Raw genomic sequence first — 27,307 nt, 5'->3', positions numbered from 1 at the left:
TTTTGTATAAAATGTAAATGACTTTTATTTCTATTGCCATTAAGAGATATCTATCTAAAATACTATAAACATTTGTTTTATGAAGTTCATGAATATTTTATTATTCTTACTGAATATATATCTAAGAAGGTGGTCACCATATTTTATATGGAGAGAATTTCAGTCCTCAAAAAATGTGATCTTTATCTCTCAAAAACCACAAAATAATCTGATTTCAAACTTTCTTTAAACAATTTTGTAGTTTCTGCCTTTCTACTTACTATGTTATTAACTGTTTTTATAAATGTTATCTGTTATCACTTTGTAATATTTAAATTAAAAAGCAAGTAGCTTTTAGGTCTAGTTTCTTAGCATTTATATATATATAGGCAATAAACTATTGCCCATGCCAAATTCCCTTCACACAGAATAGAGTCAGAGGGGCTAACTGACTTTTAAATTTTCTCTCTGGTGAGGGCTAGAGCAGCTAACCTATGTGACCTCAAGCAAAATCATTTAACTTCTCTGGTTCAAGATTTCTTCAGTTTCCCCACCCAACCTTTCAGGTATAAGCACTATGATACTAATTTTAAAGTAGGGGGCCCTTTAATGGGGTGTGCTTTTCTAAATCTGCTGCTATTGCTTTCAGTTAGCTAGGAGTAGGATAGTATGCTAAGGAATAAGGGGTAGAGAGCCTTTAAATCACCGGGTATAATTTTTAAAAACATGAACTTGCTAGGTTGTCACTAATAACCTTATTTTTATCTACTGCAAAAGTCAAAGAAAAATGAAAATATATTCCTGGCTTTACTTATTTTAGGTCCTGAAAAATATAGGAGATTGTGAAAAGAAAAGAAGAAGGTATAGTTTAGCATTTCTAATAATTTCAATGATAGCTGTCTAGGGAGAAGACAGGGAGAAAAGTAAAATTGCCACAATACTTTTTTTTTTATTCTTACCTTCCTCCTTAGAATAAATACTGTGTATTGGTTCCAAGACAGAAGAGAGAAAAGGGTTAGGCAATGGGAGTTAAGTGACTTGCCCAGGGACACACAGTTAGGAAGTGTCTGAGGCCAGATTTGAACCTAAGATCTCCTGTCTCTAGGCCTGGCTCTCTATCCACTGAACTACCCAGTTGCTCTTTGCCAGATACTTTTCATTCCAGATTTAAAGTAGTATTCTTCAGTTGGCTGAATAGGACAAAATAAAGATGCCAACCTGGTGGCTTGGCATATAAATCTCTCACAAATTCAGCTGGCATTTAACATATTATTACAAAATAAGTTCATCATCTATTCTTCATTGTGAAGCAAGTCATTTTTAATTCAATAATATTATTAGCTAAAGTTATATAGATATGTGTTAAACATAGAACTTTTACAAACAAAAATTTTCATAACTGGGATACTTTATTAAATAAGTAGGAGGGATATCTTCATTCACCAAAATAAGCTGTGAACCAGGTCAAGTGGTTCATTTATATAAAATATATATTTTAAAGGATGAAGTTGAAGAATAAACTTACCAATGGAGGCATCATACCCTTGCTAGAAGGGGGAATAACTACTCGAAGGTCTGGTTTTCGATTATTCATTCCAAGGTTTCCATTTCCAGGAGGAGGGGGTGATTTTGTAGGCATTACTTTGCCTAAATTACTTCCTCCAGTAGATACTAACAGATTTGGAGATGCTCTTGAGTTTACAAAGCCATTCCCTAGAAAATAAAAATATCAAATTATTATAATGAACAGAAATGATTATCAAAATAGCAAAGAGGCAGAGAAAACCACTCATAAAAATAAGAAACCAGTATTTTTGACATTTAGAAGAACTAAAAAAAATCAAAAAAGAGCAAAAATATCTTGAGTAACTTTAAATCTGTTTTTAGTTATTTATGATTAGTTCTCCTTGTCACCTAGTGTCTGTCTGAATCACACAGCAATTCAGTACAGTATATATTGAATAATATTTATCATAGTAGGACTTGAGATCTTAAAAAAGTTTCCAAAGGGATGAAATGAGCCTAGACCTGAGGTTTGTTGTTCAGCTGTTTCCGTAATGTTTGTCTCTTTGTGATCCCACTTAGGGTTTTTTTGGACAGAGATACTGGAGTAGTTTACTATTTCCCTCTCCAGCTCATTTTATAGATGAGGAAACCAGGGCAAACAGGGTTAAGTGACTTGCCTAGCATCACATAGTCACACAGCTAGTAAGTATCTGAGGCCAAATTTGAACTCAGAAATATGAGAAATATGAGTCTTCCTGACTTGGCTCTATCCACTGTACCACTTAACTGACCAGATCTGAGGTATTCCACAATTAAAAATCTTTTTAGAGGTAGGAGTTACTAATGGACAACACCTCTTCTTGCAACATAAGGAAAATAGCTATTATTCACATAGAGTTTTTAAGGGTTGCAATGAATTTCATTTGTATTCTTATTTGATATTCATAATAGTGTGGTGGGTAAGTACTACAAATAGTTCTCACTTTACATAAATTTGCATTATGCAAATTCGACTTCAAGAATTCTGAAAGAAATTAGAATGAGGATTTTGAATGAGAATCTCCGGCTACTAGCTACAAAGATTGCAGAAGAAAGGTTCACAAGGAAACAGTTGGCAGAAGCATTTTATCATTTGACTTTTTTCTTGCATTGAAAAGATGGATCTAAATATGTCAAGATTTTTAAAAATGCCAAGATTAGCTGAAGATAATATTGCTTGCTTTTATCATATATATAAGGGAAAAAAGAGACTCTCCAAACATTCCTATGATTCTGGTAACTAGGATTCTGTTTTGCTCATTAGCCCAACTGACCAAATCAAAAAGATCATCTTAATGAAGCAAAAGGATTAGAGTTTAAAGAGACCACACAATTTATAGAGTACAAATCCACACATAAAGTGAGAATTTCTTGAAAAGTAGAAAAAAATATGGTCTGGTCAAAAGAGCAATGGATTTAGAGGGGGCTTTTATATTCAGCAAAGTCTGTGTGAAATAATCCTTTTACAAATGTTAAACCTAGTCAACACACACAGTGGATATGGGCTTGAAACTCAGGAATGCCCCTTACTACTAGTTAATCTGTGATTATCATCCTCTTTTAGCTTTCTAGACAAGGCATTCTTAAGTTTGAGACTGATGACAGAGCTGGGATAAGAGTTGGGAAAACCTTATAGAGAAGATGGGAAAAGATGGTACATGTATGGAGGTTGGTTTTGACAAGAAAAAGAGGAACCTCTTCATCTAAGACAGGAGAAGAGGAGATGGTGAGTGATGCTGTCTATGTGATGTAAAATGAAGGGGAAGGGAGAAGAAGGGACTCTTGGAACAAGGTCTTAATGTGTTTAATTAATAGATAAGATTCTCATCAGAGTAGCTAACATGACAGAAAAAGGAAATGATAAATGCTAGAGGGGATATGGAAAAACAGGTAAAATAATGCATTGTTGGTGGAGTTGTGAACTGGTTCAACCATTCTGGAGAACAATTTGGAATTATGCCCAAAGTGATATAAAACTGATCGTATCTTTTGACCGAGCAATATTTCCACTAAGTTTACACTCCAAAAAGATCAAAGGAAAAGAACATACATATACAAAAATATTTATAGTATAATTATTTGTGATGGTAAAAAAATAGAAACTGAGGGGATGTCCATAAATTGGGCAATGGCTGAATAAATTGTAGTATATGACTGTGATGGAATATTATTCTGTTATAAGAAATGATGAGTCAGATAATTTCAGAAAAACCAGGAAGACCTATATGAACTAATGTGAAATGCAGTAAGCAGAACCATGGTTGTATACAATTAATGACAATACTTCAAGGATGATCAACTGTGGAAGACTTAGCTACTCTGATCAAGACTATGATTCAAGCCAATTTCAAAGAATTTAGGATAAAAAATGCTATCTACACTTCCAGAAAGAAAATTGACGAACTTTGAGTATGGATTGAAGCATTTTTTCTCCCTTCTTTTCTTTTGTAACATGACTAATATGGAAATGTTTTGCCCAACTTAATTTGTTATGATTGCTTGTGTTCTCAATGGGTGACGGAAAGAGCTGGAGGGAAAAAATTTGGAACTCAAAAATTTAAAAATAATTTAAAAGGTGTTGTGTGGAGTTTGTCGAGAGATGATATAGAAAGTGTGATTTTGATCTCATCAATTGAAGTCCCATGGACTTAATTACTATCTCTATGCTGAGGATTCTCAGATCTACCTATCTGGTCCAGCCTCTCTGGGAACATTCAATCACATGTCTCTAATTGCTTTTTTGACATCTCATATTAGATGTCCAGTAGACATCTGAAAACAAATCTATCTCAAACTGAACCCAATTATCTTCTCTCCTAACCATGTTCCTCCTCCTATCTTCCCTATTACTATAAAGGATGCACAGGAAGGATTAGCACCTCTGATGTCAGGATCTGCCAAGCCTTTTCCAGGTTACTCTTTTGGTGTCCACCTTTCATTCAACTCACATCTATGGCTCTGAGAAGCCATATCTTGGTAAAACCATTTTAGCAGATGGGCTAAACCAGGATGAAGATAAACAACCCACAGGCCTCCATTCCACACATGAGCTAGGAGGATGTCTAACTCTAAGCATGTAAAGTCTTTCCCTGGTAGAATGGGTGGATGAGAGAAATTTTTTCAATGCCCATAGAAGGCAGGTGAAGAAGGCCTGATGAGTGCATAAAGCTTTGTCATCCAGTGCATCCCAGGCCATCACCAGTTATCCTGACTTTTGTCTTGCCAGTGACTAGAAGACAGAGGCAGACAACTCTCTACTACTCTGTCTCTATTAAATCCATTACACCCAATATACACCCCATGATGTCACTGGTCCTCTGAAAACAAAGGATGAACAACATCATTCTCTAAGTCCCTCAGGCTTGCAATCCAAGAGTCATCTTACATTTCTCACTATCTCTCACTAATCCCCTCCCATCCCCCATATCCAAGCTGTTGTCTAGGACTCTCAATTTCACCTTCACAATATTGTTTAAATACACTGACTATGCCTCCTTTTCTCTTGTGACACTGCCACCACTTTAGTGCAGGCCTTCATCATCTTATGCCTGAATTACTGCAATATAGCTACTAGAGGGTCTGCTTGATTCAAGTCTTTCCCCAGCTTTTCTCCAGTCAATCACCAAAGTGATTTTTCTAAAATGTAGATCCAAGCATGTCACTCCACCACTCAATAAACTTCAGTGGCTTTCTGCAGCTTCTAGGATCAAATACAACATTCTCTGTTCTATAGTCATAATCCTTCACAACCCAGTTCCCTTCTACTTTTCCAGTCTTCTTATATCTTCCACTCCTTTATGTACTAACCCCCTGGCTGTTCCATGAACAAACTTCATCTCTCTATTTGGTGCATGACCTGAAGCGGTCCCTCAGGTCTGAAATGCTTTCTCTCCTTGACTTCACCTACTGATCTTCCTAGGTTTCCTTTAAGTCTCAACTAAAAGCTTATCTTTTACAGGAAGGTTTGCCCAACATCTCACAATACTAGTGCTTTCCCTCTGTTAATTATTTCCCATTTATCCAGTATAAAACTAGTTTGTATGTATGTATGTATGTATATGTGTGTGGTATGTGATCTCTCCAATAAACACAAAGTTCCTTGAGGATGGAAACTGTCTTTTGCCACTTTTTGTAACCCTAGTGTTTTTGCACAGTGCCTAGCACAGAGTAGGCACTTGATGAATGCTTACTGATGTACTGATTTTAGTGATAACACAGCTGAGATTAGAAAACATAAATTTGAAGTTACCACTCAGCACAATTTCAAGATATTCTCTAGCTCCATTCAGCAGTACGTGAATAGAAATGAAGGAAGTGGATGGTGGGAACCTTATTTAAGTTCCTAAAAAAGAATTAATGTAAAATGCAATGGGATAAATTGATGAAAAGCATAGTTTGTGAATTCTATAATTCAGCTAGAGAGGTTAAAAAACTAGCTTTAGTAGAGAAAAAAACTGTTGAAAATGCAGCTATTTAAATACTTTGGCTCACAATGGGGAAAAGATATTTGTGTTATGCTAAGAAACTGAAAAATAACTAAGATAAAGTAATAGCTAATAAAGTTGTATGAATGTCATCTCTAGGTCACTGGAGAATCAAAGCATTTAGGGTTTGGTGGGAAACTCAACCACCAATTAAACTCATGCCTAAAAAAACTCTACACTATACAATACCTGACAAATGGCCATCTAGCCTCTACTTGAGGTCTCCAAAGAGGGAGAAACCCATGCCTCTAGAGAGGAGTTCACTGTGTTTTTGAACAACTCTAATTACTGTGAAGTTTCTCCTGATATCAGGTTGAATATTTGACTCCAGAGCTTCTAACCCTTGCTTCTGGTTCTGTCCTCTGGGAACAAACAGAATAGGCCTAATACCTAATACTGAATATAGTTATCAAAATGCCCCTTTAGTCTACTGCCTCTTCTGCAAACTAATTATCTCCAGCTCCTTCAAAGTATCTTCATAAAACAGAGACTCAAGGACCTTCACCTTCATGGTTATCCTCCTTTAAACTGAGCCCATCCAAAGCTTAACACAATACTCTTAAAGTAGTCCAATCAAAGTGGAGTTAAGAGGGGCTATCATTTCCTTCCTTAATCTTTTAAGTAAGCCATGCTTCTCAATAAAGTCCAAGACTGCATTAACATTTTTGGCTGCCCCATAATATACTAACACATACAAAGATTGCAGTCCTTTAAAATTTTTATATCTTCCTCAAGTCAAACCACTCTCTAACCTATAAGGGGTAAATTTAGGGTTGAGACTGAATATATTTTTAGTTGGTCTCCAGGGATTTAAATTCTAAATCCCAATGAAATACTCGAGTCAGAATGGAATCTTATGGTGGTTTATTTACAATAGAAGGAAGGGAAGGAGGGAGAGGGAGAGAGGGAGGAGAGGGAGGAGAGAGAGAGAGAGAGAGAGAGAGAGAGAGAGAGAGAGAGAGAGAGAGACAGAGACAGAGAGAGAGAGACAGAGACAGAGAGAGACAGAGACAGAGAGAGAGACAGAGAGAGAGAGAGAGAGAGAGAGAGAGAGAGAGAGAGAGAGAGAGAGAGAGAGAGAGAGAGAAAGGGAGGGAGAGAGAGAGAGAGAAAGATCTGCTCCAGCCTATCTGAGCCAGGTAGGAGTTCAGAGGCCTCGGCCAAGGGGCCTCCCCAGAAAGCCAAGGAAAAGAAAAGTCAGCCTTATCACTCACCACATGACTGTCTAAAAGGAAAGTAGCCTGAGGTCTCACGCTGAACTCTGTAATAGATACTACTGAGGGGTGTAATTGATTAAAAATAATTAGATGCCAAGGGGTTATGCTATATAGCATGTTTAGATATGAGTTTTTTTAACTATGTTTACCTCTGCCCCCTAAAACAAAGGACTAATAATTACAGCATCATATAACTATAAAATTGTATAAGAACCTTTCAAAGAATAACAAACTGTTCCTCTTAATATTAAATATCAAGGACAAATCCAGGCTTCACACAACAATTATATAACTCTATTTGCTACAGGAGTCAATTGACATAATTTGCATTAAAATAAAAAGGACAAAGCAATACCTTCCTGTTACTCTCTAAAACCCCAAAGAATTTCAAGATAATCCAGACATTCATTTACATTTAGAGTACACTTCTCTCTCTCAAAAGAGGCTTTTGTACTTTTCGTACATATTCTGAGATAGATGTAACTACTCTGGAAAATCAGATTACAAGTAAGAGTGAAAAGGGAGCTAAAAGCACAGTATTTTTTAATGTAAGGTCAGCAACTAGAAGTAGATAATAATTACAGGGTGATGTAAGTGTTTGGCAACTTGCCAAACTTGAGTTATAATCATCTTCAAAATGCCTTTTGTTACTTTGTATAGCCTAAAGCAGCAATTCTTTTGGCAAACTTTTTCAATTCTAATTTATTTATAAAACAAAAAATGAGATATGTAGAAAATGTAGGTAATTTGATTATGTTTGATTTTTAGATTGATTTTATAATTAGTGAATCATAAATAAACAACTTTTTGTGGCAAAATTGATTTTTAGATGTGCTAATTTATTAAAGTAACAAAAAATGGTGACAATTGTCATTAGCAAATTGCATTTGAATACTCCAAAAAATTAATGCAGCTAATCTCATTTACTGTTCTACAGCTATAAGACATAACATAGTCTGCCTTATATTTAGGTGTATAAATCACATCACTTGAAACAATGCATTACTGTAAAAGTAAAATCCATAGACTATGGAAAGGTTAGGAAGAGTCAAAAAGGTCTCTAAGGTTTCAAACGCAGGTGGCAGAGAAGATAGTGGAACTGTGAAGATAAATTAGGAAGTTGGGAAAAGTGGCAATTTATGGTGTTTAGGTTTGGTAGGGATATGAATTCAGTTTTGGAAACGCCTCTTCAGCTTGAGATGCTTTAGTAGCCTTCTAATGCCTCCAGGAAAAAACACAAACTTCTCTGGCATGTCACAATCTGGCTTCATTCTACCTTTTCAGATTACTACATGTTATTCCCCCTTCATACACTTAATGTTTAAGCCTAAAAATATGTTCCCTGTATACTCTTAGGATGATATTAGGAAATAAATATTGTTTTATTAGTTTGGGGATAAGAAGTAAAGTGGCTGGCTTGAGAAAGAAGTGGAGTTTGAAGCAGAGCTAAGAGAGTGTGTTAATTTCAGATGTGACAGTTAGAACTGTTTTTTCTGGGTCAATTACACTCTCTGGTAGTTGGCAGAAACACACACTCAGAGACTCTCAGGGCTGGAAGAGGTAACATCTTTGCCTCTCTCTGTGTCTGAGGGAAAGACCTGATGGAGCTTAGTGTTTTCCTTTCCCAACTTGGGAAACACTATTGAATATGTATTATGGTTTTTATAAGTTGTTTAACTCTGAGAAAACCAAAGAAAAACCTGGTCTTTGGTTTGGACTCTGAGTTCTCATTTGATTTTTGTTGAGACTCAACCAGTTAGCCTTTGATATTTTATAATTTGAAGGTGAAGTTAAGAATTACAAGGATAATAGTGGTAGTTTTTATTTGGATAGTATAAATTTGGGTTAGTCAAATCAGGGAGCCAGGGAGTTTATTTGGGTGGATTTAGAATCCTTTAGAATTAGAAATCTTTATCCTTACATATTTCAATAAATATTTTATTTTTATAATGAGTCTTTTTAGTATCCTTGCACCTGGTCCTGAAGGGAAGTTCACATTTGAGCTTCACTTCATCACTGAGGATACTTTTGATTACATCTATCAAAAGTATCCAAACAGTTTTGAACCTACATTGAACAGTTTTTCCATCTAAATATTTTATTTTTATAACTCACCAATTTATTTTTACAATACTAAATTCCATTTTCTATCTTTAGCCTCTATACTGGCTGTCCTTCACACCAGAGAAGTACTCTCTTTTCACCTCAGCTTCCTTAGAATCCATACTTTTCTTCAAGGTCAAGCAAATGCCATCTCTCCCTCTCTCTCTCTTTTTTTTTAATATAACCCTTACTTTCCGTCTTGGAGTCAAAACTGTGTATTGGCTCCAAGGCAGAAGAGTGGTAAGGGCTAGGGAATAGGGGTCAAGTGACTTGCCCAGGGTCATACAGCTAGGAAGTGTCTGAAGGCAGATTTGAACCTAGGACCTCCCATCTCTAGGCCTGCAAATGCCATCTCTTAACAAGGTCTATATGAATTCTCCCAGGACCAAGGGCACTCCCCATCAAATTATTTCATTTAAAATTTTTTTCTTTATTTTATGCCAGTAACAAATCTACAAATAAGTTTTGCAAGGTTTTATGATTCATGTTGTCTCCCTCCCCTCTCCCATTGATGACAAGCAATTCCACTGGGTTTTACATGTATTATCACTCAAAACCTAATTCCATATTGTTCATTTTTGTAATAGAGTAATCTCTTAAAACCAAAACCCCAAATCATGTATCCAAATAAACAAATGATAAATCATGTTTTCTTCTGCATTTCTACTCCAACATTTCTTTCTCTAGATGTGAATACCATTACTTTTCCTAAGTCATTGTCCTGGATTTGTCCTGGATGATTGTATTGCTGTCAGTAGCAAAGTCTATTACATTTGACCATCCCACAAAGTCTGCTACTGTGTATAATGTTTTCCTCATTCTACTTATTTTACTCCACATCAGTTCATGTAGTCCTTCTAGTTCTTACAGAAATCAACCTTTTCAAAATTCCTTATAGCACAATAGCATTTCATCACCATTATATACCACAATTTGTTCAGCCATTCTCCAGCCAAGGGACATTCCCTCATTTTCCAATTTTTTTTGCCACCACAAAAAGTTCCGCTATGAATATTTTTGTACAAACAGATCCATCCCCACTTTTTAAAAAAAAAATCTCTTTGGGATACAGACCTAGTAGTGGTATTGCTCTTTTGCATGAATTCTTTTAAAACCTTTTGGGCATAATTCCAAATTGCCTTCCAGAATGGTTAAATCAATTCACAACTTCACCAGCAATGCATTAGTGCCCAATTTTGCCACATTCCTTCCTCCAACATTTATTATTTTCTTTTACTGTCATATTGGCCATTCTGCTAGGTTTAAGGTGGTATCTCAGGGTTGTTTTGATTTGCATTTCTCTAATCCAGAGGAGTTTAGAACATTTTTTTTCATAAGAGTAGTGATAGCTTTGATTTATTCCTCTGAGAACTGTCTATTCATATCCCCTGACCATTTAAAGTCAATTGGGAAATGGCTTGGTTTCTTATAAATTTGACACCTTTATGTATTTGAGAAATGAGACTTTTATTAGAGAAATTTGTTATAAAAATTTACCCCCCCCATTTATTGCTTCCCTTATAATCTTGGTTGCATTGGTGTTGTTCTACAAAACCTTTTTAATTTAACATAATAGAAATTAATTTTACATCTTATAATGTTCTCTATCTCTCATTTGATCATAAATTCTTCCCCTCTCCATAGATCTGACAGGAAAACTATCCTATGTTACACTAATTTACCTTTATCACTCTTTATGTTTAACTCATATACCTATTTTGAACTTATCTTGGTACAGGGTAGTTTTGGCAAACCTTTTAGAGATCACATGGCCAAACTGTGCCTTCAAGTTGTATGTAAGCTCCCTGCATTACCCAACACAGCTGAAGGAAGGACTGCTTTGCATTGGGCTACTAGATGGAGGGCTAGAGCATGTGAACATTTTGCCCCAGGCAGGTGAAGAGGGGGAATGGAGCAGGCCCCTCCAGCACACAATATGGGTATAGGGTATGAGGTGTTGATCTAAACCCAATTTTTACCATACTGTTTTCTAGTTTTCCTGGCAGTTTTTGACAAATAGTGAGTTCTTATCCCCAAAGCTGGGATCTTTGGTTTTATCAAACAATAGGTTACTTAGGCCATTTAACCCTATTCTATTACATTGATCTACTCTTCTTTCTCTTAGCCAGCACCAGATTGCTTTGATGATCACTGCTTTATAGTACAATTTAAGAACTGGTAGTGCTAGGGCCCCAATACTTCACATTTTTTTCATTAGTTCCTTTGATATTCTTGATCTTTTGTTCTTCCAAAATTAGGTGTTTTTTTTTTTTGTTTGTTTTTTGGTAGTTCAACAGGTATGGTGCTAAATAAGTGGGTAGCATTGTCATATTTGTTATATTAGTTTGGCCTACCCATGAGCAATTAATGTTTTTCCAATTGTTTAGATCTAGTTTTACCACCCAATTACTTTACATTTGTATATGCATTATTGGTACCAGTATAATGAAAATTCCTTAATACTATGGATTAATTTTGACTTTGTATCCCCACTGCACAGCATACTGCTTGTTGAATCAAACTGTTGTCCTTCCCTGATTAACTCTTCATTCTATTCCTCAACAGTTATTTCAAGTAGTCTCCTCTCAAGTCTCCTGTGTCTGGCCTGTTGTTTCTACCCATTAGAATGTAAGTTCCTTGAAGGATAGGAGTGTAGTTTTGCTTTTATATACATACATACATACATACATACATATATATATATATATATATATGTGGCTTAGAATAGTGGACAACACTTACTAAACATTTATTAAATGTGTTAGCTGACCTCTGGCTCTTTTCCTGCTATCAACAAATAGTTCTAGGCCTCCCTCATCCTAAAAAATAAAATTCTTTACAAAACAGTTATGTACATCAAGCTCTATGATTTTATTTCTCTCTTTCTTTTCATTTCCAAGCTTTAAGAAAGAGTAATCTATTCTACTTGACTCTACTATTATCACCCCTTCACTTCTCAACCTCTTGCAGTCTAGGTTCAGAACCTAATATAGGACTGAAATTGCTCTTTCCAAGCCTAACAGTAACTAATTACTACTACAATGGATTAAAATATTTTCACACAGTAGCTTCTAGTTAGCCTTAATCTCTCCCCACATCTCTGTTCTAATCAAAAACCTACTATGTATCTCTCCCTGGATGTCTTATATCACTTATATATTAAGTATCATTTAATTTACCCCCACTAAACCTATCCTATCTCTAAATTTCCCTACTTCTAAGGAAATTATCATCTCTGTATTCACTCAAATTTATAATCAGAGGGACAATCTTGACTCTTCTGTTTTTCAATCTCTATGCCCAATCATTTGCCATATATTATTAATTCTACCTCAATAATATTTCTTGCATTCATTCTTTTCTCTCTATTCACATTGCTATCACTTTGGTTCAGGCCATCATTACTTCTTGTTAGGATCTCTGTAATAAGACTCTTTATTTATCTGTCTTATTCCAGTCTTCCATGATCCAACCTATCATTTGTAGAGATGCCCAAAGAATTTCCAAAACTTAAAGGTCTGATGTATTCCTGTTTAAAAAAGCTTTAGTGATTCAACATTGCCTCTAGAATAAAGGCCTGAAGCCAGAATTGTATTTAACTGTATTTAACATTATTGTACTTAACATTTAATTATATTTAACTTCCTAGTGTTTTTCTTCAAAAATTCTTTGCTTCACACAAATTACTGTTCTGTCATTGTTCCCTCAATGTGATGATTTCATCCCCTACTTGTATAGGTTTGCACAGGTAATATCCATTTCTCTCAGATATCCTGTCTTATTTCAAGGTTCATTTCAAGTATAACTTCCTGTTTGAAATCTTCACCTAACTGTCCTTGCTGTTTAGTTTAATTTCACACTACAATTTACCTCGCAATATATTAATATTGATACAAATTGTATTTCCCTAATGGAAGGCAGGCTTCTTGACCATAAGGGCTGTTTTTTGTCTTTGCATAACCACTGGCTAGTATGACAGGTGTAATATTTATTGGGAAAAGATGGGAGAAGTGAAAGAACAGGGGATATGGAAGGTTTGTAGCAGGGTATGCAGGAGTTGAGGGGATAGAGGGAATATTGCTCGGTGAGGCAAACGAGAGATGCCCCTGCTGAGAGGAAGCAGCAGGGTCCCAATAAGGACTATTTGTCGTTGAATGACTGAACTGATGTTCAGCTCCCTCTATGTCCCAGAAATGATAATCCACTTATCTGGCTGAGAATTCAAATAAGATAAAGTTTAATAACCAGTTTGGATTGGAGAGGTATCAGGAAAGAGGGAGAGGGATATCCCTAAATAAAGTTGGAGTCTTCCTCAGCTTCAGAGCTGAGGACAGGCCTCACACCCTGGTGGAGAGTTTCTTCCACTCCCTTCCTCTGTGCCAGTTTTGTCAATTTTAGAATCTTAGCAGTAGACAGAAAAAAACAAGAACAGTTCTAACCTTCAGATCTGGTTGGGCCTGTGTCTTTGGGCTGAAGCAAGTAGAGGTACTCCCCTCCAGACTGGGCTGAAACAAGCTCCTCCCACCTCCAACACCAGGAAGGAAGTGCTAGTCACAAGACCCAACTGCCACTCCCAGTTTCCCATTCCCCCACCAATTGTCAGTCTTGACAATTTCTTCTCTCTTGATATTCCCACTGTTGCTTGTTCCAACACAGTGGCAGAAAGTTCAGAACTTATTTCTAGTTTCTTTTCCATACGGAAAAAAATTAATAAGCACTTACTATGTGCAAAGCACTTTACTAAGTTCTACAGATATAAACAAAAAAGAGTCTTTCCTCTCCAAGAGTTCATATCTTCATGGGTCAGGCCATACATACAGAAGGTTTTAGCATCAGGTCAGATGGAAAGACTCTAATGGTCCTAAAGGTATAGCAGCAAAGCAGATGATCAATCTTTAATGGCATTTCTAGTAACAAAACCATATGTTTCTGGTGTTGAACCAACTGATAGTGTCAAAGACTTTCGTGCTCAGAATTTTTTTCTGAATCTTCAGGAACTTTAGCTGCTGAAAAAGCCCCAGGTTTTAGTAATTAGAGAAACAGCTGCTTCCATAAGGGTTATTTTATGGGGTGATGGCTTTAAGAGATAGGCTGAAGGAAGGACTTGGTAAGCAGAGGAAAAGAAGCATTAATATCCAGGAACTCTTTGCCTCACCTAACTATCAGCAGCAATTTGTCAATGGCTGATGATGGCAGTGACAGGGAGGAAGATGAGCCCTTTCCATAGGAAATTAATTCCAGAGGAATTATCTCCCTCAATGATAACTGTGGGGGCCAAGCTGAAAGTGGGGCAGGTGGTCTGGGTAGCACTGCTATACCCAGAGCTCTTCTACTCTGGGTACCAGAATATTTACCATTAAAATAAAAGTGGAGGTGGTAGCATTGGTCTGATACATATGGCAAATACTGCCTCTTGTCTGTCTGTCTCTCAGGGTTCCCTGGCACTTCAATTAGGCTGGTTTACCCTTGCAAGTAGGAGACTCAATAAATTTGTTGGCAGATCTGGCCATATTATTACCTACATCATAAATTTAGCTTCAATAAAATCTAAAATAGCTTAGAAATATTAATGATGAAATTTATTTGTTGAATATAGTCACATTATAATTATAATAACATTAGAAAATAATATTTCCACAGATTTCCATTTTAAGGATGAAGAGGCAGGCAGAAAGAAACCAAGTAATTACTTAGAGGTGTAATTTGAATTTCAATATTTCTAAATATTAGTATACTGTCTTTAACTTTACATTCATTATATTTCTCTTCTTTAAGGCTTAGCATTGATCTTAATTGATACTAGTTCAAATTCTGCTATTAAATTTGCATAGATTACTTTAAACTTAAGCATGTTCTAGTTGCAAGGCAAATATGATATGTTATTTTAAAAAAAATTTAAACTCTAACCTTCTGGTTTGGAATTGATACTAAGTATTGGTTCCAAGGCAGAAGAGCAGTAAGGGCTGGGCAGCTGGGATTAAGTTATTTGCTTAGGGTCACACAACTAGGAAATGTCTGAGGCTAAATATGAACCACAGATCTCTGTCTCCGGGGCTCACTCTATCCACTGATACACCTAGCTGCCCCAAATATGATTAGCACTTGCCAATCACTAATCCTTCTTGTAGCACTTCAATGCATATAGATAAATGAACAGTACTTTTTCTACCTATCTCTTCCTTTTGACCAGTATTTCTGATCATCCTATCACTAGCCTTTCAGGCCTTTGGGCCTGGAACTTAGGGGGAATTCCCCCTATCTCATCACTTTCTTTACATTTTCCATATCACCATCTTGGTCCAGCCTTTCCTTAACTTCTCTTCTGGGCCAGTGCAATAACATTATAATTTATTTCTTGCCTAGTTTCTCATTCTTTAATTAATCTAATATTTTGTGTTAGAACTGTCTAAAAGTATAGCTCTGCTTATTTAATTATCTTGCTTAAAAACCACCAATGGTTGCTCACTGATAATGGAATTAAGTACATATTTGTTAGCATGGCATTCACCCCCCCACCCAGTTCTGGCCCCAAACTCCCTTCTTAGCCTCATTTCATATAAGTATTTTTCATAATACCATATATTTTAGCCTAATCCAATTAGGTCCTTACATTTTTAATTTCTGTGTCTCTGATTATGGCTAGTTTTTCTATCTAAAATATCTCTCATTTCTACCTTTACAAAGAATCTTCCAATTCATCCTTTCAAGCCCAGATAAAATATTTGTTTCTCCATAGAAAATTTCTGAATTCTGCCTTCTAGACATGATCTTTCTTATTTATTTCCATCTCACTCAAGGCTCATATTTCTTTTTAAAGCTTTGGTAGAGTGAAAATAATCTTTGACCAAGGAGAGTTGAGTTCAAATCCCAGCTCTGATTCTACCACATTAATGGCCTTAGGCAAGTAACCCCCTATACAGAACTTCTGTTTTTCTTATCTGTAAAATGAGGGAAAAAATAACACCTATAAACCAAAGTATAAGTTGTTTTTATTGAACTTTTTTCTATAGAAATTTTATATTGCCTACATTTCCTAATGAATATCTCTTTCTTCCTCATACTTAAAGAAAAAGAAAAAAAAAGAATTTAAGCAAACTTTAAAAGTACCGTAAAGGTCTGCCATTATATACAATGTTCCATACCCATAGTCCACTGCAAAGGAGAGAGGAATTGCAATCTTTTTATTCCAAGCTTAGTAAATACTGGCTTTTATTTTTTTTAATGTTATACTATAGATGCATTGTTTACCTTCCTTGAAAGACTAAGTCTCTGAAGAAGAGATGTGTAGGGGGCAAAACTTTAAATAAAAGTTGTCCATATTAGCAAAATTATTTTGTTAAACCACAATTAATTAACATTTTGAATTAGGAATATGATCTCTCTGCAATTTCACATCCAAAATTATATCTTCAAATGATAAAAATGAGTTGCTAAAATGTCCAAAATTCATAATTCTTAATGAGAATTCACATCTTTGTTCTTTTTTAATTTATAAAATCACAAATGTTTTTAAGGAAAAATCTTTTAAAGTTCTTTTTCATTTAAAAACATTAGTTCTGGGATTCTTAGGTCTAGCAATTCATTAATTATAAAAGAAATTATTTTCAAGCATTTAAAAGCTACTTTCTTTAGATATTTAACAGGATGCTCTATATGGAATATAAGTGCTTTTATACAAAATAAAGTTCTAAGTAAGTTTAAGTAAGGATAGGTTTACTTGGCAAGTAGAAGTACACATAAGACACCATCAGGGTCAGGAATCCAGGGCAATAGGGAGATGCATATAGCCAAATTGAAAGCTGAATATACAACATTTCTATTTTCTTTGTAGTACTTTGTAGTTCAACAAAATCTAATTCTATAGAGAACAGGTCATGTGGAGTGAGAAAAATAACAAGGAAACTGGATCCAATTACAAAACCAGCATCAGGTCACAGAGAATTGAAATGAAGAAAAATGTTTATAAATACCTATATAGAAATCTCAGCAGTTAGGTCTAGCTCTATCATTTTATAGATAAAGAAACTGAGGCCCAGAGGTAAGAGAGAATGTTTTTCCCAACTATTTAGTTTTACTTTTATTATGAACTTAAAAAACACTAAGTAAAATGAGCATTTCCACATACATTATAGAAAAAAAAAGATGACTAAATATGAAACTCTTGAGTCTCTATTAGGTAGAGCTTTTTCCCCCATAGTATGTAAGAAATTAAACATATAACTTTTTAAAAACAAAATTTCATTATCTTTGTTTTTAGATTGACTAGATGTCCCCTTGTATCCTTTCTTCATGCCTTGCCAGAGTTATTTTTGGTAACAAAAATTCTTCTTAGGGAAGAAAAGAAAAAAACATTTAGCAAAACTGATCAATATATCAAAAGGGAAGGATGAGAAAGAAACAAATATTTGTTAAGATCTCACTATGCTAGACACTTTACAGATTTTACCTTGTCTCATCCAAACAATAATCCTGGGAAGTAGGTCCTATTATCTCCATTCTAGTATTGAGAACTGAGGCATTAAGTAACTTGCCCAGGGCCACACAACTAGTTAAGTGCCCAGATTTTAAATCAGGTCTCCTGACTCCAGGCCCAAGCACTCCAGCCAGACTGCCAACAACTAATCAGAGAATATTTGCAATGTTTCATATGTGTAGACCCTTGTATCACTCCTCCTCTCCCACTTCTACAAATTAGTTTGAATAGACCCATGGTAAAGTCCCCATATTTCATTATAGAATATCTCTTCTCACTTGAGCATATTCTTCAACTGCCTTTCTTTACGATACTTCCTATTGCCTTAACTCATTCTCCTGAAGTTTCTACTTGCTGCCCGACCACATGAAATATCTTCTCTTACTTGTTTAGCATTGTCTTGATTGGAATACATCAAACATTCTCCTCTATATTCAATTTTCCATTTTGCTATATAATCCTACAAAATATACTGATTTATCTGTGGGATGGGGAGATTTGAGCAGTACAATTTATAGTGCTTCAGGTCTATTCTTCAATAACCATCTTCTATTTATTTAAATCATATTTTCATTCCTATTAACTTATATACTTTAAGTAAGAAATCTCTTGATGGTGCCTTTTGTTGTTTTTTATTTTGAAACCACGTTTTTCTCTAATTTTTTTCTTTCAAAAATCTCTGAAGATGGGATAGTAGTTTCATTATTTATGCTCTCTATTGTAATTGTATTTATTTACATTTCTTATGTTTCTGTTGTTTGGGATGTCTGCAAGTCAAAAAGTCTGGTCTTACACCTCTCCCCCTTTCAATTACCTTATTTCTTTTATTTAAACCCTTACTTTCCATCTTGGAATATTGATTCCAAGGAAAAAGAGTGGTAAGGGCTTGCCCAGGGTCACAGCTGGGAAGTGCCCAAGGTCAAATTTGAACCTAGGACCTCCCTTCTCTAGGCCTGGCTCTCAGTCCATTGAGATACCCAGCTAGCCCCAAATGACTTATTTTCAGTGAATTCCACTTTTAAAATTATTAGGCTGGGGTATGAGATATAATGGCTTGCATCTTGAGTGTCTCTGCTTTTTGGAATATATTATTCAATCCGCTTCTACAGTTTCTTATGGGCACATTGTCTTCTGTAATTCAAATTTTCTTTTCTTCTTTGTGAAGATCTTTCTGCTGGTCAATGGCAGAATGTATTGTCTGGCAAAGTAATCATTAAATTTAAACATTGCTTCTCAAGAGTTTACAGCATATGTTTTGTTTTGTTTTTCCTGGTGGCAGTCTGGATTCTTTAGATCAGTGCTTTATTTTCCATGTCCAGAAGCTTGTTTGTTTTTTTAATTTCTTGCATTTTTGTGCTCAGGTTTTCTGATTTTGTCTTATTCTGGCTGGGCTATGGCCATTTTCTCTAACATATCCTGTCTTCCAGATCGATATTTTCCTTGTATAGAAATCATGTGTTTTAGTGTTGTTGCTTCTTTCTTCTCACTTTTTTTTTCCTTTTTGTCCTTTACTTTAGTATATTGGTATTTATTCCCAAACTGTTTTATTATCTTTAACATTTCTGGAGAAACTCACTGTTGTGGATTCAAGTTTTTCTATTCTGCTAACAAGGCATTCATTTCCTTCTTCTGAAGATTTTGATTTCCCTTAGAATATTCTGGAACATAATGCTGCAATTTCATGATCTCTTGGGGACCCGCAGGGTTCTGTGTTATGTCATAGATCAGTTCAGTTTTCTTTACTGCATAGTAATATAATCCTTAAATAAAGCATATTGGAAACAACATATTCCCCTTCTCTTCTGGATCTTGACTCTTTTAGCTCTAAAATGCCCTCAATCAATCAATCTACCAATAAATATTTATTATTTACTACATGCGAGGTAGTGGTAAGTGCTCCTTTCTTGAGTTCCTTGTTCTCTTATTCTAGTGCCAATCAGACCCTGCAAAGTCTCAATTTTGAATTGCTCTCACTTTCCTTTGCCTTCACTTCTAACTCATGGACAGTTGAATGAAGGGGGAGAAAATCACAAAACTGTACTTATTGGTTTAACTATAAATTCATGGATTTTTTTGTTTGTTTTTCAGTCATTGAATCATGTCCAATTTTTTATGACCCTCCATATGGTGCTCTTGGCAAAGATACTGGAGTGGTCTGCCATTTTCTTTTACAATGGATTAAGACAAATAGAGGTTAAGTGACCTGTTCAGGGTCACACAGCTAGTGTCTGAGGCAGGATTTAAACTCAGGTCTTTCAGACTCTAGGCTTAGTACTTTATCTACTGAGACAACTAGCTGTTTCCTTCTAAAAAAAGTATGTTAAACAATCAAATTTATATTTTATAATCTGAAAGAGATCTTCACTGAGACAAGTCAATCCTTTATAGTTCCCTAATTGACCCACTATTCAATTCACCCACAGTGGCCTTTCCATTACTTCTAACCTCTCCTTAAGTATTCTATAGCTTCTCCTATCTCAACCCTCTCAGCAGAGAGCAATGCTTCATATTTTATTGGGGGAAAAAAAACAATTCACTGAGTTCACTTAAATCCTTTTCCTTATCTCAGTCACCAACATGGCTATTCCCATTGTTTTCTCCTTCACCCCGCTCTCACAGAAGAGTTGGCCCTTCTTGCAAAGACTAATCTCATTTGCACAAATGAGCCAATTTCATCTTGTCTTCTCCAGTAGACTGGCTGTTCTATTTTCTTACTCTATTTTTAATATTTCTTTCTACAGGCTCTTTTCTTACTGCCTACTAATAACCCCAATTCTCTCAAAAATCCTTTACCTGATCTAATCTCAATAAAGATCTTAATGTCTTTATTCCAGTTTGTGGCTAAACTTGAGAAGACTATATTGTACACAAGTGGTGCCTTTACTCTCTTTTTAAATCTTTGCAGTACGGCATCTGACTTCAATCAAAACTGCAATCTCCAAATTTATTAATCATTTCTTACTTGTGAGATCTAATGGCCTTTCTTAGTTTTCCTCCTACCTCTCTGATGGCTCTTTCTCAGTCTTCTTTGCTGGTATTTTGTTCAGGTCATACTCACTAAGTTAAGTGTCTCTCAGGACTCTGTCCAGGGGCTTCTTTTTCTATTTTACTTGGTTATCCAATCTTTTTACAGTCTAAATTTGATCATGTCATTCTATTTAATAAAATCAAGTAGTTCTACACTACCTATATGATCAAATCCTTTTCTGGCATTCAAAGTTCATAGCCAGTCTCTCTCCCTTTCCAGAATTTTTATACCTTACTCACCCTCAGGTGCTCTACAATCCAGGGACACTAAGTTCCTTGTTATTTTTCAAACAAGATAAACATATCTCACCACCTCCAGTTTTCACTGGCTGCCCCCATACCTAGAATGTCCTTTCCTCATTTAAGCTTCCTAGACTCCTTAAAGCCTCAACCAAAATCCTATTTCCTACAAAACTTTCTTTGATCCCTATTAATGTTAGTGCCTTTCCTCTGTTGATGATTTCGAATTTATTCCATATATAACTTATTTATACTTAGCTTTTTTTGAATGTGGTCTCACTCCTCTAGATTCCTTAAGAGTGGGGGCTATATTTTGCCTTTCTTTGTATCTTCAGTGTCTGGCATTTAGGAACTTACTAAATGTTTATTTTCTGACAAAAAATAAATTATCTACAGTGTTATGAATCAACATTATCCATTAGCAACAACTGACTGATGAGTGAGAATAACAGAGTTAATTAAGCTCTTATGGTCTTAAATGTTTACCTTTATACTAAATGATCTTAGAGAACCCTTTTCCTAAGACTATGCTTTTCACAGTTTTTCTATTTCTCCTTTTGCAGTTAGTTCTTCCCTTCTCTGTTACTGTGTCTGCCTTTAATTGTTCCTCTTCTCACTTCCAATCTTTTCTGGGTTTGGGAATTAGATAACCTAATTTATTAGAATTGTAAATAAAACATAAATAGGCTGTGAAGCTCAAGGATACCTCTTTTAAATAAAGATCTTATGCTTCTCATATAATTTGTGACATCTATTTTAGCTGCTGTCACAACATTACATCAACCTAGTTCTCAAAATGGTGAGAATTATCTAAGGTCTTCCAAAGCAAAACACTAGAGTCTAAGTACTAAGTATTTTCCTGAGTAAATTTATGAAGAATAATATACCCAAATAAGTCTATCAATTCTATAACATGTGTTTTGAAAACATAAATTTGTTGCAACATGATTGACATATTAGGGAACACTTTGAACATAATGCAAATTTTGAATTTGCTTTTGTATTATTTGTTTTTGTGTGATAAACAGTAAAAATGCAAAAAAACCTCATGACCAGCTACCCTTATGATGCCCACTTTCACAAGCAAACATCAGATCTTTGTCAAGATAAAGTATTAGATTTATTGTATATGTTCTCATGAAGTAGGAGCTGTGAGAAGAGAAAGGTTGGTCCCAAACACTCCCACCTCTTCCAACATGACTTTTACTGTAGGGGCTGAGAATTCAGGGCTACCCAAGTTATTCATGCAGGTGAAGACATCCATATTCAGCCATAATTTATTTTAGTATCTATGTATTTCTTCTTTCTTTCAAATTAATTTGTTTGTAGGCTACATCAAAATTCCTATTATTCCCTTTTATCTCCCTCCCTCTCTTCTCCACATCAAAGACATCACTTGACAAAAAAAATAAATATGTATATATAAACAATGTCTTTCTGGTTTCTATTCATCAGTTCTTACTCTGAAAGTAGACATTGATAAGTTGTTCTCCAAATCTTAGTTCTGTAGCTATATGTAATGACTGTTCTCTTGCTTCCTGTTTCCAATGGTCTTTGCCTGTCAAACTCAACCTCAACATTTCATGCTCATCCATCTACTCCATTTGCTTTTCATAATTTCATGCAAGTCCTTCCATGTTTTATTTTTCAAAAAAAATTAAAAAAATTAATCTGCTTATCATTTCTTGTGGCACAGTAATATTCCATCACAAACACAGGCTGCATGCAACTTGTTCAGCCAGTCCCCAATCAATGGATATCCCCTCAATTTCAAGTTCTTTGCCACAACAAAGAGAGCTGCCACAAATATTTCAAAACATATAGCTTCTTTTCCATTTCCTCTGTTTGGTACTGCTGGATCTAAAGGCCTATGCGTTGTTTATATAATTGTATAACCCAGAGCAATTATGTATTTCTAAATATATGTTGTATATTAATGTACTGCATAACCCTTTAACATGTAAATGATTATGCCACTGCTTGGTGCCTTTCTTTTTCATGTGTCAATTTTTTTTGAGCACTTTGTCTTTAAATCATTTCCCTCATAGACTCTATGATTTTTTACTGCATGATATTACATAACTTGGTACTTTTTGAGAATGCCTATGTGACATTTTAGCAGAACTGCATTGTGATGGGTAGGGTCATAGAGAGCCAAGTAAATAAGAGCCAAAGATTTTATTTATGCACAGAAGGGAAGAGATAGTAAAGTCACTTATAGATAGCTTAAATTTAAAAATAAAGTCCAAATATTAAATAAACATTTATTCTCAAATAAATTGACATTTTTTTTGCACATAGATAGAGATGTCTCATATATAGACAAATGAAGACGTGAGTCTGGAGCAAAGAAAAATCAAGGTTGGTGGTAAATGATAGAGAATACAGTTGAGATGTAAAGAACTTTATGCCTAGTCACATACTGCTTTAATAAATTTGTTACATATCTATATTATATAGTCATGTGTCTTGATTTGAAAGTTCTTAGAGGGGATAATAACTAATGCATTTTCTTTGTAGAGGACCTAGAAGAGTAGTATATGTAATAAGACATTTATTAAATGTAGGTAAATCTTAAGTGCTTTTTTGTGGTTAAGAGAAAGCACGGTGGGATTCTGTATTCTTTTTCATTGTATAGTCAACTATGTCACTGCAAAAATATGGTCTGTTATAACTTTGGTGGTGCCAAACATACAACCTCTGAAACTCTTGATGGTGGACCAAACCAAATTAAAATGCAATTGGAAAACATTTAACAACATAAATAAAATACAATAAGATATAGATAATATTAATTTAAAAACTAAGTCAATATTTAGTGTGGACATCTTTACATATGAATTAGTGGCTTGGCTTCTTTTTGAGTTTGCTATAACTCTATTACTGAATACTATTTGTGAAATTCTTTATCTCTATTTGTGAAAACTCTTTTCTGATAACTTCATCAAGAATGCTCTTACACAGGTGTAGATCCAAACTTTAGAGATTCAACAGATTTTAGAGTTCATCTTGCCCAACACCTGCATTTTATAAAAAAGGAAACTGAATTGCAGAGAGGTTAAGGGACTAGCCTAATATTACTCAGGTAATAAGTGACAGGAAAGAATCAACATCTGAATCTGGATCCACAGAAACTAAATTTAGTACTCTAAAGTATTCTTTTCCCCTACTTTATGTTGCTTTTGTCTTTATGGAATTATTGTCAGAATATTTTCCTGGAATTGGAAATGGAAAAGTAAATATATTATTCAATACTAATTATTATTTTATTGATTTTTTAAAAGGGAATGATACCATATATAATTTTCCCAGTTGTTTGGTATTCTTACCTCTCTTTTGACACATAAAAATATGACTCTTTAATGTCTTAAATGTAATTTAATGTCATTTCCAACATAAAGCCCTCCTTTGCGTCAAATCTAGTCACTCTTCCTCTTTTTGATTTGAGTCATTTCCACTTATTTCTGTTGGGGGCTACTTATGTTAGAGCCCAAATGTCGTGACTCCATTATCAATGAGGAAAGAAACATTTGTTATTGTCATCTTGATCTATCTTTTCCATTTACTGTCTGTTGGACTCCCCCAAATATCATGCTGAAATGTTGTGGGGACAATATGGCTTAACTGGGTCTCTTGCCAATTTTTCTGTAACCTTATTCTTCCTTTTATTGCTTCTCACTCAACTGAAACTACAGTAACATAACTGGCAATGAAGAGAAGCAGAGTAAGCCTAAGTTGTAACATATTACCAACAAAGAAATGCAAAAGAGAAATTATGATGATTTTATCAAAGAAGTATATGATGGAAAAAGGAGGTGGACCAGTTCTGTAGTGACAAAAAGAGATTGATGGACAACACATGTGTTGTTCACTAGGAACAATGAAATATTTTAAAATATTTTTAGTATTATGAACTTGGTAACTATCAATAAACATGTCATTCGCTAATCTAAAGAACTGGAAAACTATTATTTTAAGTTTTCTTTTAAAAATATATATTAATTTTAATTTGGTTTTAACACTGACTTGCTTATGAGCCTCCACCTAAACTTCTTTTGCTTTCTTCTCTCACAAACTTGATTTCTGGCCAACTTTACTTAGGGGAAGGAAAGTAAATAAGCATTTATATTAGTGCCTACAATGTGCTAAGTGATTTACAAATATTATCTCATTTAATCCTCACAACAACCCTCCAAGGTAGTTGCTATTATTAACTCCATTTAATCACTAAGGAAATCGAGGCTCATAGAGAGTAAATAACTGGGGTCAGAATCAGTAAATGGCTAAGGCTGAATGAGAATTCACATTTTCTTAACTCCAGATGCGGTGCTCTATCCACTGTACCAGGTACCAGTCTAGTGATTTGAAAGTTTCTATTGACTTTCAAACACATTAAGGCAATCATTATCAAATAACTTTTCTCTCTAAACTTTTTAGTACTTTGTCTTGTAGCACTGTATCACTCATAGGACACCTATCATATATGGGTTTGCAGAGTACTTGTAGTTAGTTGTACGTATCACTGAAGGTGACGGAAACTTCTTTAGTAGATTTGTATCCCCACCCACCCACCCCCAGCTCACTGTGAAATGCTCTAAAGTATGAAAGAGACTATTATTTTGATCATTACCTATTATTTGTAGGAGCAAATGTTTCACAGTTAGTTTTGTAGTATGTTCAAATTTACTTATTGAATCTATAAAAGAATCAAAATGTAAAAGCTCTATTGGAAATAATTTAAAGTTTTCTCCAAATGAAATGGTGAACCTTTTAAGAGAAAACCTTTCAATTCTTTAAATCTGAACACAAAGCTGCCAACTCATGCTTTAAACTCTCTTAGTTATTATATAATATTAAATAAAAATATAATTTGATATGAGGTCTCTTCCACAAAGTCAAACACTAACTAGAATGAGATAGAAAATTTAGGATGCCTCTACATAATTTATTACCTTAATGTAAATACCTATTTTCCCAAAAAGTTTTTTATAATTTTAACATATTATTTCAGAATAAAAAACATTTGTGAAATTAGGTTCACAAAAGAAATAAGGTTTCTAAGGAGACAGAGGTGAATATTTTTAAAGAAATAATCAAAACCTATTAGTCTAGCAATTTCCACACTTTTTTCTCCTCTAAATTTTAATTAAATGGGAGACAATGATCTTATCAAGTTTTTTATCTCAAATGAGAAGATTGGTACATGTAGTAGTGCACAAACCAAAAAATAATAGTAGTTACTTACCAACTGGACTATTACCAGATCCATTTGGCACTGTAAGATCTGCAGTGCTCAACATTCCACCTAATATTAAAAAGAAGTCACAAAGACTAGCTATTCTATTGGTATTAAGCACTTTTTACTCACTAAGCAAAATAATTTGGTAAGGAATCAACATTAAGATGTTTCAGCATGAACTTTTTTTTTTTTTAAGAATATGCCCACTTGGCCATGGATATAACTTCTTATTACCCCCCATGATAAATGATACCATGCAAGAGCATAATGAGAGTAATAGGGATAAGTTAAAGAACACAAAAGACGATCATTTTTATTATATTCTCCTATCCAAAAACTTACAATGCTTCCCCACCTATAAATTCAATTCCAAATTTTTTACCTTATCACTCATAGTCTACATTTTCTTGTCTTATAATGCTCATCCATTATTTTCTTAAATGAATCACCAATTTTTGGGTATCTACTTTGTGCAAGAAACTGTTTTTGGTGCTATTGGGAGTCAGACACAACTGAAATGACTAAACAGTATCCAACAAAATTCCAGCTATCCCTTTCAAAGTTAAAATTATGAGCTATTTTTAGCAAGACCACCATGATCTTGTCCATTCTCTACCTTATTCTTATTATTTAGTTGACTCTTTGTGAACCCACTTGGGGCTATTCTTGGCAAAGATAGTAGAATAGATTGTATTTCCTTCTACAGCTCATTTTACAGATGGAAAAATGAAGGCAAACAGGGCAAAGTGACTTGTCCAGAGCCACGTAGCTAGCAAGTGTCTAAGACCAAATTTGAACTCAGGTCTTCCTGACTCCAGCTCCAGTAGTCTATCCATTTAACTGTCACTTCTTTTATTTTTTCCTCATGTAATCAAATACCAACTTGGGTTGTTATTAACTAACTGTAAATGTCATCATCATTCTAATAATACTGTGCTTTATCCTTCACAGTACTAAACACATATTAGTACTTCTTAATGAATAGTTCTTGAATTAAATT

At 34.7% G+C, this 27,307-nt stretch overlaps 1 protein-coding gene across 36 annotated transcripts in view; it reads right to left on the bottom strand.

Annotated features, from left to right (window-relative positions):
* The window catches only part of MEF2A (myocyte enhancer factor 2A), a 226,294-nt gene that overhangs the window by 27,331 nt on the left and 171,656 nt on the right, over positions 1–27,307 (bottom strand). For 28 of the 36 annotated variants that reach the window (XM_056807145.1, XM_007479437.3, XM_056807195.1 and 25 more), the window contains 2 exons: positions 26,314–26,373; positions 1,505–1,692 (listed from right to left, as the gene is read on the bottom strand). In XM_056807145.1, coding sequence (XP_056663123.1) covers positions 1,505–1,692; positions 26,314–26,373 — 248 coding nt within the window. The remainder of the gene's footprint in view (positions 1–1,504; positions 1,693–26,313; positions 26,374–27,307) is intronic. The other 8 variants (XM_056807254.1, XM_056807213.1, XM_007479444.2 and 5 more) reach the window with 1 other exon arrangement.

Source organism: Monodelphis domestica, chromosome 1 (assembly GCF_027887165.1).
Source record: "Monodelphis domestica isolate mMonDom1 chromosome 1, mMonDom1.pri, whole genome shotgun sequence".
In the NCBI taxonomy this organism is placed as follows: Eukaryota; Metazoa; Chordata; class Mammalia; order Didelphimorphia; family Didelphidae; genus Monodelphis; species Monodelphis domestica.
This window is presented reverse-complemented; position numbering and strand designations above follow the sequence as displayed.